Source organism: Aplidium turbinatum, chromosome 2, assembly GCF_918807975.1.
Source record: "Aplidium turbinatum chromosome 2, kaAplTurb1.1, whole genome shotgun sequence".
Lineage (NCBI taxonomy): Eukaryota > Metazoa > Chordata > Ascidiacea > Aplousobranchia > Polyclinidae > Aplidium > Aplidium turbinatum.
The window spans coordinates 32627664-32647249 of NC_137473.1; the positions used below are offsets into that span (position 1 = coordinate 32627664).

The following is a 19586-nucleotide window of genomic DNA, read 5'->3' on the forward strand; positions in this document are numbered from 1 at the left end:
TAGATGGAAACAGAAAGAAGTCTTCTTAGAATAAGCAATATGAATAATACTTTCACCAATCGCATGATTTTTGACACCAGTTGTGGTTAACATGTAATCTTCTCATTTATTAATGTATCATTTAAAATCCGATTGTTCGGTAACAGATTTGATAAAACGTAATTTTATTTTCTAATCAAGCACTGGTAGGGTAGTTTGTAACAAATCACTGTGCTACCCACCTGAACAAAAGATTCCATCTCCGCTATATCCCCCATTGCAATAACAATCAAAACTCCCTTCAGTATTGTAGCATGTAGCATTTGCATGACAATTGTCCGTATTTTCAGCGCATTCATTGATATCTGTGTTGGAAATATTTGTCAAGATGTTTGATTTGCAAATTACAAGAAATTTTATATCAAAAGTTGAATTGCTATTTTGCATTATCAAATTCTGGCATTTGCACCACAATCCAACCCTTTAGTGTAATTCATTATGAATCGATTTCGCTGTGATAATAGTATCTTCAGCTAGCACATGTAAAAAGAAAAAATTTAAAAAATACATAAAACAAACAAATAAAGCCAACTTCGATATTATGAACACGAACAAAAATTCTATTCTGAATGGATGGTTGCATAATACTAATATGAAAAGAAGCAAGCCTAAATCTTTTACTGATGTTCCTACCCGATTTCCAACAATGCACTGGTACAAAAGTCAAGAAATGCATGAAAAGTTCGTCCATAATAAAAATTGCATCAGTTCAACAAGACGAGTAAACGGAAAAAAATATTTTAGTTCACAGTTTGTTGCAATAAGTGTACATTGATACAACGGCAAACTGGAATGAAGTGTGAGTTGGCATGGTTAATGAACCTACACTACAGGGGCTGGAGGTTATTGATGACATGGGAGTAACAAAACAGATTAAGTGGTTGTTTTTGACTATCTTTTGTAACAAAACATTAACAATCTGATGAATGCTAGCTTTACACTAGTCAAGACTTGGCCACTTGTTGCAATGGCAATACTTTACAATTATTCGTACTTCCTGAGCATCAATTTAAATCTTTGCTTTAAAGGTTTTGAAAATATTTTCTGTAAAATTTTTCTAAATAAATTAGTTGTTAATAACAATTTACCATCACAAGATGTCTTCCTTTCAGTATATCCGGTATTACAGTAACACTCAAAACTCCCTTCAGTGTTATTGCATACAGCATTGCCATCACAATTGTCCACTTTGTCAACACATTCATCAATATCTGTGTGAGAAATATTTACTGATAAATGGAAACATACTGTAGAGTCCTCTTGGAAAAGGCAAAATCAATAACTACTTTCACTAATCGCATGATGTTTGTTCTGATTAACACGTGATCTTCCCCCCCCCCCCCCGGAAAATTTTTGCATAATTACACTCAAATAATGGATTATGGAGCTTTCTGGAAACACTTTCAGGGTAATATTTGTATGAAGTTTATTAGAAGATCAACAGCTATTAACTTATTAAAGGTAGCTGTAACACACGAACGGGCAAAAACTGCGGCTAAAATTAGAGAACACAAAAAACTCAGCTACATAAAAACCCAACAGAGTATGCGATTCTAAAATTGCTTCCACAGATTAGTTTAACGAAGCGTAAATCGCGTAAACTTTGCGCGATTTAAGATTTGCAAAATTTATTGGTGTCTTTCTGTGTGTCTAAAACAAGTCCTGGAGGGTGTTAATAGTAGCCAGATGTCTTGGAAAACAATATTAATTTATACAAATTATATTACATTTTCAACAAAGGGTTCAACTTGTGAATCCAAACTTTGAAAATTTAGGGGAGGCCATGACCCCTTTCGCCCCCCCCCCCTGGCTACGCCTATGCTACCCACCTGAACAAAACATTCCATCTCCGCTATATCCCCCATCGCAATAACAATCAAAACTCCCTTCAGTGTTATTGCATGTAGCATTTGCATGACAATTGTCCGTGTTTGCAGCACATTCATCAATATCTACATAAAAAACTCTCACAAAGTTGTTTGTATATTGTCGTCGGTTTAAAGGAAGTTGTTTGATCTACATTACGCATTTGCAATCTCGCATCTTGGATTCAAACATACAGATAAGTTGCTACAGTGGTGTGAAACATTGATCTAAATTTGCATGAGATAATTTTACATGATTTCTTGCGTTTAAATTAAGAAACACTACAATTTTGATGTTTAACATGTGATATTTTCAATCACTGAAATATCATTCTGATTGAAATCGTTTCAGATGATCAAAAATATTTTTTGTCTACCTAGCTTCTGGTAAATTGCTTTGAGGAACGTATTGTTTTACCTGAACAAAATGTTCCATTTCCACTATGACCAACATTACAGTAACACTCAAAACTCCCTTCAGTGTTATTGCATCCAGCATTTACATTACAACTGTTCATGTGTTCAGCACATTCATCAATATCTGTGTTGTAAATATTTCTAAGATGTTTGACTTGCCAAGAAAAGACATTTCAAGTAAAGGTCAATAGAATATCTTTTGCAACAAAAACATAAACAATTTGATGAATGTGCTGTATTCCTTACGAAGATTAAGCTATCACCTTCTGCACACTGTTGAGCTAATGCAGTTTTCTTTATTCTGGATAATAACGACCAAGTTTCAACATAATAATCATCTAATAATCAGTATCTATAAAAAATTATGCGATGATTGTTTTGAATCAAGAATTTAAATTTACTCTGCATTAGTTTTAAAAAGCTCACAAATCAAATATTCACACAAGAAACAATAACTATACAATTTAAAACACTGTTTCAGCAATATTTTGAGGCCACAAAGTATCATACAAAGTTCTGGCTGCACTAGCCTACAGTACTTATTGTGGCACGACTTACATTCACAGAAAAATAGATTAAAACATAGAAAATGAAATGATTGAAGTACAGTCTTTCCAAAAAAGTGTATATGTGCAATGGTCATTACTAGCAATATTGCTTGGTGGTTAAAAATTTACATTACATGTACGTAAGCACCCAAATACCAATAAATAATAACAAATCATAAATAAATAATAAGCCAATAAATCTCCTGTAAATTTTTAAAGTAGCATGTTTCGATCATGATACAGTTGATGGGATGTGTTTATAGTGATACGTCTAGGGCAGGGTGGTCCAAACCCTGGCACGCGGGCCGCATGCGGCCGCGTGAAGCTTTTGTGCGGCCGCAAACACTTTGTGCATGCCGGAATTATCAGTGCTAAATCCAAGCTTTAAAAATACATCTACGTATTATAAATAGGCTCCATTGCATTCGCCACAACCCTAAATAAGTTGCGCATAATCGGGTCAATAGGTAACTATGAGGGAACAATGTCGGTTTGTGACGACACAAACGTGCGTTGATATTTTGCTTTTGTTGCTAGCACTTTCTCCGTTATGAAGGCACTTTCTCCGTTATGAAGCGATTAAAAAGCGACACACGGAACAGAATGGCTGATGAAACCCTGGATGCCTGCTTACGTCTGTCGACCACTGAATTTAAACCAGAGATCGACACTATATTCAAAAGCAAAAAACAATAAATTGCTTTGGTTTGCTAATTTGTTTACGTGTTATCTATCGTATCATTTTTACTAGCTGAAAATCACTTTTTGAGTCGCAACCAGAGATTAAAAAGTGAGTTAGGCGTGCAGCAAAACATTAGGTCGATCAGAACAGCAAACTCAGTCTATTCATTGCAACTGTATTTTGTCAGCAACAAGATTTGTTGATGTTCATAGCCTGCGAACAGTAAGAATGTAGCTAAAACAGATCGAAATCTATAGAAAAAAAAGTTCAAAATCGTAACCTAGTTAAGATTTTATTTAACGACGTTTCTACTTTCAGCAACGCGTTATCATTTCTCACTATGCAGCCCGTGAAATTTTCTCAGACCCTAATGTGGCCCTTCATGTTCGCAGTCTTGGACCACCCTGGTCTAAGGCATCATTTAAAATCGTTGCCATGATGCTTTTGAAAATGTTTTACTTTAGAAATTTTGGGTATATTAGTCATTAATAACAATTTACCATCACAAGATGTTCCCTTTCCAGTATATCCAACATTGCAGTAACACTCAAAACTCCTTTCAGTGTTATTACACGTAGCATTTGTATCACAATTGTCCATGTTTTCAGCGCATTCATCAATGTCTGTGTTATAAATATTTCTTTAATTTTCACCGTGCCTACTCATTTCAAGGACTGCTCTCCATTCAGTGGCACCTAATGAATGGAATAACTTACAGAGAGCAACACTTCATCACCTTTCGGAAAGTTTGTTCGGTCCTGCGCAAGTGGTTCAATACTTCCACAAGTGTACGAAACTGCCAGGAATAATCTATGAAAGGCTTTGTCAACGTGAGAACAATAGTTCAAAACTAATCAACAAATTTTAAGCTAGGGATGACGCGTTCGACACTTCGCTTGTCCAATGTCCAACGTGAATTAATTGAAGTGAACTTTCTGTAACACTTCAAACACCCTCTCTATATTGCTGTACGAGCTGCAAACTTACCTGAACAATTTATTCCATCTCCTGTATAGCCACTGTCGCATTCACAAGTGAAACCCCCATGAACGTTGGTGCATGTGCTGAATAATCCACAATTATGAACTAGTGTGGAGCATTCGTCGACGTCTGCATGGAACAAATTTGTCAATTTATTTTATAAGTTCATGTGTTCAACTACATTAAGAAATTGACATGAACAAGGTTTAAAACACAATGATAGATGGAAACAGAAAGAAGTCTTCTTAGAATAAGCAATATGAATAATACTTTCACCAATCGCATGATGTTTGTTGTGATTAACACGTGATCTTCTCATTTATTAATGAATCCTTCAAAATCGGATCGTCGGGTAACAAAATTGATAAAATGTAATTTTATTTTCTAATGAACCACTGGTAGGGTAGTTCGTAACAAATCACTGTGCTACCCACCTGAACAAAACATTCCATCTCCGCTATATCCTCCATTGCAATAACAATCAAAACTCCCTTCAGTGTTGTAGCATGTAGCATTTGCATGACAATTGTACGTGTTTGCAGCACATTCATCAATATCTACATAAAAAAGTCTCACAAAGTTGTTTGTATATTGTCGTCGGTTTAAAGGAAGTTGTTTAATCTACATTACGCACTTGCAATCTCGTATCTTGGATTCAAACATACAGATAAGGTGCTACAGTGGTGTGAAACATTGATCTAAATTTGCGTGATATAATTTTACATGATTTCTTGGGTTTAACTTAAGAAACACTACAAATTTGATGTTTAACAAGTGATATTTTCAATCACTGAAATATCATTCTAATTTAAATCGTTACAAAGGATCAAATATATTTCATTGTCTACATAACTACTTGTAAATTGCTTTGAGGAACGTATTGTGTTACCTGAACAAAATGTTCCATTTCCACTATGACCAACATTACAGTAACACTCAAAACTCCCTTCAGTGTTATTGCATCCAGCATTTACATCACAACTGTTCATGTGTTCAGCACATTTATCAATATCTGTGTTGTAAATATTTCTAAGGTGTTTGACTTGCCAAGAAAAGACATTTCAAGTAAATGTCAATTGAATATCTTTTGTAACAAAAACATAAACAATCTGATAAATGCTACCTTTGTAATCAACAAGACTTGACAACTTGATGCAATGGAAATTATGTACGGTTATTGCTACACGTCCAGTCATCCAAGGCATCATTTAAAACTATTGCTATAAAGGCCTTGAAAATGAAAATGGGTTTAAAGGCTTTGGAAATAGATACGGAAATGAATTCGCTGTAATTTTGACAAAACTATATCACTGTATTGCTTATGAAGATTAAGCTATCAATTTCTGCACACTATTGAGCCGATGCAATTTTCTTTATTCTGGATAATAACGACCAAATTTCAATATAATAATCATCTAATAATCAGTATCTATAAAAAAAATTTCGATGATTTTTTTGCATAAAGATTTTAATTTACTCTGTATTACTTTTAAAAATTTCAGAAATTAAATATTCACACAAGAAACAATAATTACACAATTTAAAACACTGTTTCAACATTATTTTGAGGCCACAAAATATCATACAAAGTTCTGGCTGCAGTGTAGCCTACAGGACTTATTGTGGCACGATTCACATTCACAGAAAAATAGATTAAAACGTAAAAAACAATTGAAGTACAGTCTTTCTAAAATAGTGTATATGTGCAATGGTCATTACCTGCAATAATGCTTGGTGGTTAAAAATTTACATTACATGTACGTAAGCACCCAAATACCAATAAATAATAAGCCAATAAATCTCCTGTCCATTTTCAAAGTAGCATGTTTCTTTCATAATACAGTTGATGTGTCTATCATGATGCTGTTGATGGGATGTGTTTATCGTGATACGTCCAGGCATCATTTAAAATCGTTGCCATGATGCTTTTGAAAATGTTTTACTTTAGAAATTTTGAGTATATTAGTCATTAATAACAATTTACCATCACAAGATGTTCCCTTTCCAGTATATCCAACATTGCAGTAACACTCAAAACTCCCTTCAGTGTTATTGCATCCAGCATTTACATCACAACTGTTCATGTGTTCAGCACATTCATCAATATCTGAGTTGTAAATATTTCTAAGATGTTTGACTTGCCAAGAAAAGACATTTCAAGTAAATGTCAATTGAATATCTTTTGTAACAAAAACATAAACAACCTGATGAATGCTAGCTTTGTAATCAACAAGACTTGACAACTTAATGCAATGGAAATTATTTACAATTATTGCTATACGTCCAAGGCATCATTTAAAACTTTTGCTATAAAGGCCTTGAAAATGGAAATGGATTTAAAGGCTTTGGAAATAGATACGGAAATGAATTTGCTGTAATTTTGACAAATATATCACTGTATTGCTTATGAAGATTAAGCTATCAATTTCTGCACACTATTGAGCCGATGCAATTATCTTTATTCTGGATAATAACGATCAAGTTTCAACATAATAATCATCTAATAATCAGTATCTATAAAAAATTATGCGAGGATTGTTTTGCATCAAGAATTTAAATTCACTCTGCATTAGTTTTAAAAATCTCAGAAATCAAATATTCACACAAGAAACAATAATTATACAATTTAAAACTCTGTTTCAGCAATATTTTGAGGCCACAAAATATCATACAAAGCTCTGGCTGCAGTGCAGCCTACAGTACTTATTGTGGCACGACTCACATTCACAGAAAAATAGATTAAACGTAGAAAACGATTGAAGTACAGTCTTTCTAAAAAAGTGTATATGTGCAATGGTCATTACCTGCAATAATGCTTGGTGGTTAAAAATTTACATTACATGTACGTAAGCACCCAAATACCAATAAATAATATGCCAATAAATCTCCTGTCCATTTTCAAAGTAGCATGTTTCTTTCATAATACAGTTGATGTGTCTATCATGATGCTGTTGATGGGATGTGTTTATCGTGATACGTCCAGGCATCATTTAAAATCGTTGCCATGATGCTTTTGCAAGTGTTTTACTTTAGAAATTTTGGGTATATTAGTCATTAATAACAATTTACCATCACAAGATGTTCCCTTTCCAGTATATCCAACATTGCAGTAACACTCAAAACTCCCTTCAGTGTTATTACACGTAGCATTTGTATCACAATTGTCCATGTTTTCAGCGCATTCATCAATGTCTGTGTTATAAATATTTCTTTAATTTTTAGCTTGCCTACTCATTTCAAGTACTGCTCTCCATTCAGTGGCACCTAATGAATGGAATAACTTACAGAGAGCAACACTTCATCACCTTTCGGAAACTTTGTTCGGTCCAACGCAAGTGGTTCAACATTTCCACAAGTGTACGAAACTGCCAGGAATAATCTATGAAAGGCTTTGTCAACGTGAGAACAAAGGTTCAAAACTAATCAACAAATTTTAAGCTGGGGATGACGCGTTCGACACTTCGCTTGTCCAATGTCCAACGTGAATTAATTGAAGTGAACTTTCTGTAACACTTCAAACACCCTTTTGAAATTGCTGTACGAGCTGCAAATTTACCTGAACAATTTATTCCATCTCCTGTATAGCCACTGTCGCATTCACAAGTGAAACCCCCATGAACGTTGGTGCATGTGCTGAATAATCCACAATTATGAACTAGTGTGGAGCATTCGTCGACGTCTGCATGGAACAAATTTGTCAATTTATTTTATAAGTTCATGGGTTCAACTACATGAAGAAATTGACATGAACAAGGTTTAAAATACACTGATAGATGGAAACAGAAGGAAGTCTTCTTAAAATAAGCAATATGAATAATACTTTCACCAATCGCATGATTTTTGACACCAGTTGTGGTTAACATGTAATCTTCTCATTTATTAATGTATCATTTAAAATCCGATTGTTCGGTAACAGATTTGATAAAACGTAATTTTATTTTCTAATCAAGCACTGGTAGGGTAGTTCGTAACAAATCACTGTGCTACCCACCTGAACAAAAGATTCCATCTCCGCTATATCCCCCATTGCAATAACAATCAAAACTCCCTTCAGTATTGTAGCATGTAGCATTTGCATGACAATTGTCCATGTTTTCAGCGCATTCATTGATATCTGTGTTGGAAATATTTGTCAAGATGTTTGATTTGCAAATTACAAGAAATTTTATATCAAAAGTTGAATTGCTATTTTGCATTATCAAATTCTGGCATTTGCACCACAATCCAACCCTTTAGTGTAATTCATTATGAATCGATTTCGCTGTGATAATAGTATCTTCAGCTAGCACATTTATGTAAAAAGAAAAAATTGAAAAATACATAAAACAAACAAATAAAGCCAACTTCGATATAATGAACACGAACAAAAATTCTATTCTGAATGGATGGTTGCATAATACTAATATGAAAAGAAGCAAGCCTAAATCTTTTACTGATGTTCCTACCCGATTTCCAACAATGCACTGGTACAAAAGTCAAGAAATGCATGAAAAGTTCGTCCATAATAAAAATTGCATCAGTTCAACAAGACGAGTAAACGAAAAAAAATATTTTAGTTCACAGTTTGTTGCAATAAGTGTACATTGATACAACGGCAAACTGGAATGAAGTGTGAATTGGCATGGTTAATGAACCTACACTACAGGGGCTGGAGGTTATTGATGACATGGGAGTAACAAAACAGATTAAGTGGTTGTTTTTGACTATCTTTTGTAACAAAACATTAACAATCTGATGAATGCTAGCTTTACACTAGTCAAGACTTGGCCACTTGTTGCAATGGCAATACCTTACAATTATTCGTACTTCCTGAGCATCAATTTAAATCTTTGCTTTAAAGGTTTTGAAAATATTTTCTGTAAAATTTTTCTAAATAAATTAGTTGTTAATAACAATTTACCATCACAAGATGTCTTCCTTTCAGTATATCCGGTATTACAGTAACACTCAAAACTCCCTTCAGTGTTATTGCATACAGCATTGCCATCACAATTGTCCACTTTGTCAACACATTCATCAATATCTGTGTGAGAAATATTTACTGATAAATGGAAACATACTGTAGAGTCCTCTTGGAAAAGGCAAAATCAATAACTACTTTCACTAATCGCATGATGTTTGTTGTGATTAACACGTGATCTTCCCCCCCCCCCGGAAAATTTTTGCATAATTACACTCAAATAATGGATTATGGAGCTTTCTGGAAACACTTTCAGGGTAATATTTGTATGAAATTTATTAGAAGATCAACAGCTATTAACTTATTAAAGGTAGCTGTAACACACGAACGGGCAAAAACTGCGGCTAAAATTAGAGAACACAAAAAACTCAGCTACATAAAAACCCAACAGAGTATGCGATTCTAAAATTGCTTCCACAGATTAGTTTAACGAAGCGTAAATCGCGTAAACTTTGCGCGATTTAAGATTTGCAAAATTTATTGGTGTCTTTCTGTGTGTCTAAAACAAGTCCTGGAGGGTGTTAATAGTAGCCAGATGTCTTGGAAAACAATATTAATTTATACAAATTATATTACATTTTCAACAAAGGGTTCAACTTCGGAATCCAAACTTTGAAAATTTAGGGGAGGCCATGACCCCTTTCGCCCCCCCCCCCCTGGCTACGCCTATGCTACCCACCTGAACAAAACATTCCATCTCCGCTATATCCCCCATCGCAATAACAATCAAAACTCCCTTCAGTGTTATTGCATGTAGCATTTGCATGACAATTGTCCGTGTTTGCAGCACATTCATCAATATCTACATAAAAAACTCTCACAAAGTTGTTTGTATATTGTCGTCGGTTTAAAGGAAGTTGTTTGATCTACATTACGCATTTGCAATCTCGCATCTTGGATTCAAACATACAGATAAGTTGCTACAGTGGTGTGAAACATTGATCTAAATTTGCGTGATATAATTTTACATGATTTCTTGCGTTTAAATTAAGAAACACTACAATTTTGATGTTTAACAAGTGATATTTTCAATCACTGAAATATCATTCTGATTGAAATCGTTTCAAATGATCAAATATATTTCTTTGTCTACCTAGCTACTGGTAAATTGCTTTGAGGAACGTATTGTTTTACCTGAACAAAATGTTCCATTTCCACTATGACCAACATTACAGTAACACTCAAAACTCCCTTCAGTGTTATTGCATCCAGCATTCACATCACAACTGTTCATGTGTTCAGCACATTCATCAATATCTGTGTTGTAAATATTTCTAAGATGTTTGACTTGCCAAGGAAAGACATTTCAAGTAAATGTCAATAGAATATCTTTTATAACAAAAACATAAACAATCTGATGAATGCTAGCTTTGTAACCAACAAGACTTGACAATTTGATGCAATGGAAATTCTTTACAATTATTCCTGTACAATTATTCCATTACAATTATTCCATTACAATTATTCCAATTACAATTATTCCATTACAATTATTCCAAGGCATCATTTAAAACCTTTGCTAAAAGGTCTTATAAATGGAAATGAATTTGAAGATTTTGAAAAAAGGTACGGAAATGTGTTAGCTGGCATTTTTAGTATCTATAGCACTGTAATCCCTACAAAGATTAAGATATCAATTTCTGCACACCATCGAGCGTGTGCAGTTTGTTTATTCTGGAAAACAACGACAAAGTTTCAACGCAATAATCAATATCTATAAAAAAAATTATGCTATAATTTTTTTACATTAATAATTTAAATTTACTCTACATTGCAGTAGATTTAAAATTCTCAGAAATCAGACATTCACACGAGAAACAATATTTATGCAATTTAAAACACTGTTGCAACATTATTTTGAAATCACAAAATATCAATCAAAATTCTTGTTGCTAAATAGCTCTTAAATATAAAAGTGAATTAGTTAGAAGACCTATCTAAACTAAGATAATAACAAGCTCAATATGCAGACACTATGTAAACCTATGTTCAGCAAACATTTCAAATTTTTTGCTATTTTTGTTTACAGGTCTATATTTCTATATCCATGTTTTATATCCTTTATCTTTTGATTTTTCCGAAATTAGTTTTGAGAACATCTTGTTTAGTATTGTTCTTCTTTAGCAATTCATTCAAATATAATTTTAATAATACTGATGTTTCATTTGAATAAAATTAAAATTATAATTCAATTTCTAAAATTGATGCGAAATGGAACTGGACGAATAAAAGTAATAAAAACATTATTAAATCACACAGATTAATTGATAAACAGAAAGGAAGCACACTTGGTACATGCAAGCACAAATGGTATGTTGTTGCAACACAGTTGTATGCTTAAGCACAAAAGCTGTATGGATTAAACAGTCAATCAAATCAGTTCATTGATAGTTGATTTCGAAATTTGGAATTGTCTGCGTTGAATTGCAAGGTGGCTTTATTTTTTACACATAAAAATTCATGACATACCTGAACAAAAAGTTCCGTTGCTACTATATCCGATGAAGCATAAACAGTCGAAACTCCCGACTGAGTTAAAGCACAGAGCATTTGTGTCACAATTAGAGATACCAGAGTTGCATTCGTCGATATCTGCGTGATGCAATTTCTTGTTATGGTGTGTAGAGAGTTATTACTGTAAAAATGAACTGAACGTCGATTAAACAAAAGTAATAGAAGATATAAACAAATTTGTTTTTACACTAGATCGTTGATAAAATCGATTTAGATTTGCTAGTTAGATCACTTACAGTTAACACTGAATTATTTCTTATAATGGTCATATCTAGTTGAGTGAACAATGCGTTTAGTTCGAACTATTGGGTTGTATTTGAGTTTTTGCACGTATAAAATATCTACCTATCAAGTCCACTGCTGAAATCCTGTGTTCTCAATTTTGCAGATTGGGATAATAAGAAGACCAATTGTTTGAAAAAAAATAAAGAGAATGTAAAATTTTGAAACATAAGACAAAATAAAATGTTATTTTCGATTTTTTAATAGGTCACGTGACCAAGTGTTCTTCTAGAATCCAGTTCTGGTTCAGTCTACATTAGAATGAATACCATAAACATATTTTTAAATTGTTTGAACATAGTTAATGACTTTCGCTTAAAATGGTAGGATTTTGTTCAGGTCTAGTTTGTTACATCACAAACATTTAGGTCTGAAGCGTATAGCAGCATAACAAGATTTTGCTTTATGTTGCTCATACAAGTAAAAGTAAAGCAACCAATCGAAAACTTTCGGCTAAAATTTTTCCTTCGTCAAGTTAGAACATTGGAACAATAATTTAAATTCTTGTGAACAAATGAAAGCGTTGATTTTCCTGGTAGCTCTTCTGCCAGTCGCTACATTTTAAACACAACAGTTAAAGTCAAGATATGGAAGGGCCCAAACATTAATGACACTTAAAGTAACTTGCGTTCTTCTGGTGACTAATTACTAGGTTACCTCCTGATGTTAAAGATGATAACTAGCTTTTTGTATTTCCGACGTTTCGTCAGTCAGAACGACTGACTTTATCAAGGTGGCTAAAACAGGTTAACACAACCTATTCAGCAACGATGGCACAACACAAAAACATAGCTTATTAATAAAATGAATAAAGTAAAGCAGCAAGAATCAGATTTAAAACACCCAACAAGATGACTGTAGGTTAAACTGAATACAGCGAATGCCTAAAACCAGTAGGCTACTTTCCAACAGCGTAAATTTATCTATCTTTAGGGCCACCGTCAAGAAACGTTGAAAAGACATCAGACCAGACAGAAAAAAGTATTAGCAATTACAATGATAGAGAAAAAACTCTGAGCAAAGGAAAAGGTGAAGGTAAAGTTAAAGTAGTTTTTTGTACACAGAGGGGAAGTTCTGACCATCTTTCTGGTTAAGAGCATGTTGTGCTTTCTGGTTTATGTACCACTTTTCTATAAACAATCTTTTTGTATAATCCTTTTCAGTTTTAAGAATGGTAGCGTTGGTCCAAGTAATTTTATGGTCTGAATTTATAGAGTGTTTGCAAAGAGCAGAATGCTCCGGACGTTGAAATTTATTAGCTTTTTGGTGCTCGTTGATTTTTCATTTGAGATCACGTTTTGTCTGTCCAATGTAGATTAAATCACAGACATGACACGGAACTTGGTAGATCAATCCAGAAACTTCACCTTCTTTCATGGGGTCTTTAGTAATTTTTTTAATTCTTTCTTTGTAATTGCTAATCTTTGTCTTTTGTAAATTGGTCTTTGTAATTGCTAATCCTTTTTTCTGTCTGGTCTGATGTCTTTTCAACGTTTCTTGACGGTGGCCCTAAAGATAGATAAATGTACGCTGTTGGAAAGTAGCCTACTGGTTTTAGGCATTCACTGTATTCGGTTTAACCTGCAGTCATCTTTTTGCGTGTTTTAAATCTGATTCTTGCTGCTTTACTTTATTCATTTTATTAGTAAGCTATGTTTTTGTGTTGTGCCATCGTTGCTGAACAGGTTGTGTTAACCTGTTTTAGCCACCTTGATAAAGTCAGTCGTGCTGACTGACGAAACGTCGGAAATACAAAAAGCTAGTTATCATCTTTAACATCAGAAGGTAACCTAGTAAATAGTCACCAGAAGAACGCAAGTTACTTTAATTATCCAATGCCTGGTGAACAGTCTCTCTCTGTTTTTATTAATGACACTATTGACTTGCAACGTGATTTGAAATTTAAACATTTTCGATTTTGGATAGAACCACATTCTGACATTAGGCTACCTGAACACGATATTCCATCTCCGCTGTATCCGACATTGCAGAAACAATCGAAACTCCCTTCAGTGTTACTGCATGTAGCATTTGCATCACAAGTATCCAAGTTTGCAATACATTCATCAACATCTATATAAAGATTTCTATTGAAGATGTTTGCACATTGGATCATGTTTAAACTATAATTTATATGAAATTTTGATTTCAATGATTTTATATAATTTAGATTTAAACTAAAAATACCATCAGAGGTATGTTTAGTTATACTTATTTACCTAAACAGGAGGTTCCATCTCCACTGTATCCGGCATTGCAGATACAATCAAAATATCCGTCCATGTTATCACACAAAGCATTTGCATGACAATCATGAATGCCCAAAGCACATTCATCAATATCTGTGAAACAATGTTTTTATTATTTTAGCCATTATAGATTTAGCACTTTTAAATAAAAATTCAGATGGTAGTGCTGCTGATAACCTCTCATAATCAAATCAATTGTGCAAATTTTGACTAAAGCATGAAATTTTTACCAGTGTTAGCACATACCATAAGAGTCATTTTAAGATTGGGAGGTAAGTCAGATTTGACCTCTGATGACCTTGAGAGGTCAATGATCTTAAAGTATTAGAATATTGGTATTTGGGGTTATTGGTTAATCTTAAAGGTGTCTATGATGTACAAACCATGCATATGTATTGTAATAAAATTGTCTACACATTCTACAGAGTGTTAACTGTGTCAGGGTGTTGGCCATCATTATCAGAGTTGCCAGGTTGGCCCTTTTACGGCTAAACTTCACAAATTTGGCCCTTTTTGAAGTCGTTTGGCCAAAAATTTTGGATTTAGCCTTTTGGCCTTATTTTGGCTTTTTTCATATTGGTTTGACTCTAAATTTTCTGTTTGGCTTCTTGCATTTAGCTTACTGCATTTTGTAAGATTGAAACAACAATGGCAATACTTGTCCTTTATTCTTTCAATAGTAGTGATTGTTATTTGTTAACGCGTATGTGCAGAGTGTGCATGCAGCAAGGGTGGAAGTCTTGCACTCTTCCTCTTGTAGCGATGGTTGTTGGTTTGCAGTGCCCACTAAGATCTACCATGAAACCGAGAGGTATTAGCTATCTATGCATCATTGAAAGAAGACCTCGTCCAGTTCAAGGGATTTCGTCACATGCCAATGGAACTCGACGTCAACAGACTGGATAATGGCGCTGGCACAGAAGATAACTTGAGGAGACACAGTGCTCAGTGGCACAAGAAATGTCGTTTAAAGTTCAACAAAAAATATTTGACAAGCGGAACAGAGCAGAATCCGCTTCAGGACAACAATTTGGTACCGGTACTCCAACCCTGCGAAGCACACGATCAGCAGCTGCCCACAGGCTTCCACAGTCAACAGAGCCTATCTGTTTCCTTCTGCAATAGGCCAGGTGGCACAGCAAACTTGCATCAAGAAGCTACAATGGGAATTGACAAGAACGTTCGAAAATGTGCCACTGAATTGGAGGACACTGAACTGCTGGCCAAGCTGTCTGCAGGAGACCTGATTGCCATCCAGGCAAAATACCATCGCAACTGTCTCCGTGCATTATACAACAAAATCAGACTAGCATCACTCAAAGACGAGCGCGATGATCGATTGCATGGCTTAGCCTTTGCTGAGCTGGTGGTGTTCATGGAGGACATGCATGAAGATAAGAACAATGCCCCTGTATTCAAACTCTACCACGTGGCTAACCTCTACAAGACCAGATTAGAACAGCTGGGTGCCACGAGAACCAACATGGTACACACAACCAGACTGAAGGATAGGCTTCTTCCTGCACTTTTTGATCTGAGAGGCCATTCTCAGGGCCGAGACACTTCTCTTGTTTGAGAAAGGGATAGGTCCCGCTCCGCCCTGACGAAGGCCTATGGTCATGAGAGTGATATGATGTACCTAGTAAGAGCAGCACAGTCTGTAGAAAAATGTTTGAGACATGATTCACTTTTGAACTGATTTTGCGTTCCGAGCTGAGCAAGCGCGTTCCAAGCTGATTTTAAGATAAACTCTGTGACACCATCACTCCTTGCTCTGGTTAACATGATCCTCGATGGGGCGAAAATTAAGAACCAGATTCAGTTGGCCAACACAACCAACATAATCGCTGCGCTTGCACTATCGCAGCTACTGGTGTTCAACAGTGTGAAGCATGCATGCTGCATGGAGTCAACCTCAGTGCGCCACAACCGCGAGAAAAAAAACCCCATTCCCACTCTACCTGACCCTCAAGATTCACGCTGTGACCAGGAGCAGAGGACTGATCGACATACTCTTCGGCCTAGGAATGTGTGTTTCGTATGATAGATTCCTACAGCTTACAGCAGACATTGCCAATGGCGTCTGCCAGCGCTTCAACATGGAAGAAGTTGTTTGCCCACCCAAGCTGCACCAGGGACTGTTCACAACTGGGGATATTGATAATATTGACCATAACCCTAGCTCTGCTACGGCCAAGGATTCTTTCCATGGCACTGGTATATCCCTAATGCAACATCCATCACACATAAGTGGCGGACACTACCATTGTGTATTGGTGCTTGGGCAAAACATCTTCACCTCTAAGACGGTAACACCACTGCCTTCAGTGAACACAAGTGTGCCACCCGTTGCCATGAAGACGAAGCGCTTCACTGCACCGGCTGTAGAAAGTCCGGCAAGACCTCTCAACCTGCTGACTGCTAAAGCTTCTGTACAAGAAGAGTATTGGTGGTTGAGGACAGTGACGTCAGCTCTAGAGAAGCAATTCATAGAGGAATGGATGTCATGGTCTGCCTACATGGTCTGCGGCACTGTTTCTAGAGGTACTTTTGCTGGTGTACTGTACATTCGATCGCTTCATGAAGGAAACTTTGAGCTCTATGTGCAACCCTGACACAGATCATGCCCTGAATGTTCGCCTTAGATCACATTAACTATTCCAGGTACACAAGACCAGCAATAAGTTTTCTGCCATAGCAATCAACTAATGTCATGAGCAGAGATGGGCGTGATCTTGATCTTGATCTTCAAGATCACTTTTTTTTTGGTGATCTTGATCTTGATCTAAGATCACTTTTTTTTGTGTGATCTTGATCTTGAAAAACAATAAGATCAAGATCACTTTAAAATTGAAGTTTACTTACTAGATAGAGGCATTTTTTTAGAACTCGTACTGTACAAAGTAGTTAGTGGCAACTACTAACATTAAGCCACTGTTAATATAATATGTGTCCAACAAAAGACGATTTAAACTCACCATCTAATCTGGTCAGTGTTGCTATTTGAAAAACAAAAACAAACAAAAAACATTGATATAATGCAGTGAAACTTAAAACTAGGCCTACTTAGTAACACAAATAAAAACTCCCACATGAAGCAGACAAAAATTTGGTAAAAAATGATGCAGTTTAAAGTTTATTTTTATTTATTATAAATAAAAAGTATAAAACTAATTGCAAATTTTGCGACTTTTTCAGTACCATACTACTGTAATTAACCTCGGCCTTGGGTGTGACGTTGCGGTTCTACGCAAACTACGTCAGCAATTGATAGGCCTAATAGTAACAGTCACTAACTTATTACAATTCTTAGGCCAGTGATCGAGTAGTTAAAAGTAAAAGTTAGCAATAACAACTATATACCTTTACCCAGGTTGCTTATAGTAATTATTTTTGCAACATCATTGATCAAAAACTTCATTTTTTTTCAAGTACACAAAAAGTGATCTTGAAAGTGATCTTGATCTTCAAGATCACGATCTTGATTTTGATCTTCAAGATCACATAGTTTGGTGATCTTGATATTGATCTTCAAGATCACCTATTCTTGGTGATCTTGATCTTGATCTTCAAGATCACCAATACTGGTGATCTTGCCCATCTCTGGTCATGAGCAGAACAAAGCTATGGTCAAAGGATCTGGTGGAGCGATTGGACTGACAGGAAATCCTGGAGCACTCAGGCGCTGGACGGTGGCAGGGCTAGAAATAACCAAGATCATTACAGAGTTTGAAGAGCAGGACACGAGGAGAGGACATGACAACATCAGGCATCTTCACCATGACCAGAAACCTGGAGTACAGACAGCCTTTGTGAAGGGTGTCAGGGTGTTTATGGAAGTGTTTCAAGCGATGGGAAATCCCTTTCTAGAGAGATCTCAAGATTTACTGGTCCTTGACACAGGGGACATCGTGGAAACCCCACTGGCAGAAACTGTGAGGAAGATTGATTCCTTTGGTGAGAAGCAAAACACAATGTTTGTTGAAGAAAGGCTGGAACTATGCATGAAGCCAGACACACTGACCACACTGACCTACAGACACACTGACCAAGAACAAATTGCGCTCTTCAGTCGGCCACAGACCAAGACGCAGTCCAAACAGTGAAGATTGATTGCAGTCTCTTTTCGAAGCAGTATATTGCATGTCAGTTACGTGACGGGGATCTTGACCAGTTCTTCTCCCATAAGAACCAGGCAGCTTCACCTTCATTATCAACAGGAGGCCAACTGCGCATTGGAGTCAAAGCAGATCTATTGGAGTCAGAGCAGTCTACTACACTGCCTGAAATCAGACCAAACTGAAACCACAAGAGCACATGTGGTTGATGCCATAATCCTTGATGGGGCAGCTATTGTTCAAATGCCTAATTCTGTTGCGGCAAAGAACTTTGAAGAGTGCATGAACACAGTTTTGCACCTTACATCTTCACTCAGCTGGAAAAGGTCCACAGACTGGACCTCGTCTGGAATGTATATCTGCCTGAGAGCCTGAAGGCGAAGACCAGACTGAGGAAGGGTAAGGGCATCAGGAAAAGAGTGGCTCCCTTTAGCGTAATGCCTTAGAACTGGAAGGACTTCCTTCAGGTTGACCAAAACAAGACTGGACTCTTTGGTTTCTTGTCACGAAAGACCAATCGTCTTCCCATGGCTGATGGCAAGAAAATGTATGCGACCTGTGGAATTGGTGTCCTGTGCTCTCCTGCCGATTTCGCCTTGACCAACCTCTTTAAATGTTCTCAGGAGGAGGCGGATACACGCATGCTTAGAGGTGGAATATGCTGTCCAGAAGGGGATGAGGAAGGTGACCATACGCACTGTAAATACTGATGTTGTGGTACTGGCTGTGGCTTCCTTCAACCACATTAATCCTGACGAGCTGTGAATAGCTCTTGGTACTGGGTACAGCTTCCGGTACATAACTGTTCACGACTTGGCTGCCGCCATGAACCCCAGACCATGTGCTACTCCTCGGTCTTTCTTTCCCTCACAAGGTGGGACACTGTGTCAGCATTCGCTGGCAGAGGAAAGAAGACTGCCTGGGAGATTTG

General features: G+C 36.1%; 1 protein-coding gene across 1 annotated transcript in view; it reads right to left on the minus strand.

Moving 5' to 3' along the window:
• Positions 1–10214, minus strand: part of LOC145788512 (uncharacterized) — a 42123-nt gene extending 31909 nt beyond the window's left edge. The window contains exons 1-12 of the mRNA XM_082600275.1: positions 10172–10214; positions 9433–9555; positions 8524–8646; positions 8089–8211; positions 7602–7724; positions 6517–6639; positions 4967–5089; positions 4539–4661; positions 4052–4174; positions 1869–1991; positions 1128–1250; positions 222–344 (exon numbers count right to left, since the gene is read on the minus strand). Coding sequence (XP_082456401.1) covers positions 222–344; positions 1128–1250; positions 1869–1991; positions 4052–4174; positions 4539–4661; positions 4967–5089; positions 6517–6639; positions 7602–7724; positions 8089–8211; positions 8524–8646; positions 9433–9555; positions 10172–10184 — 1366 coding nt within the window. The 5' untranslated portion in view covers positions 10185–10214. The remainder of the gene's footprint in view (positions 1–221; positions 345–1127; positions 1251–1868; positions 1992–4051; positions 4175–4538; positions 4662–4966; positions 5090–6516; positions 6640–7601; positions 7725–8088; positions 8212–8523; positions 8647–9432; positions 9556–10171) is intronic.
• Between the last annotated feature and the right edge of the window lie 9372 nt (positions 10215–19586).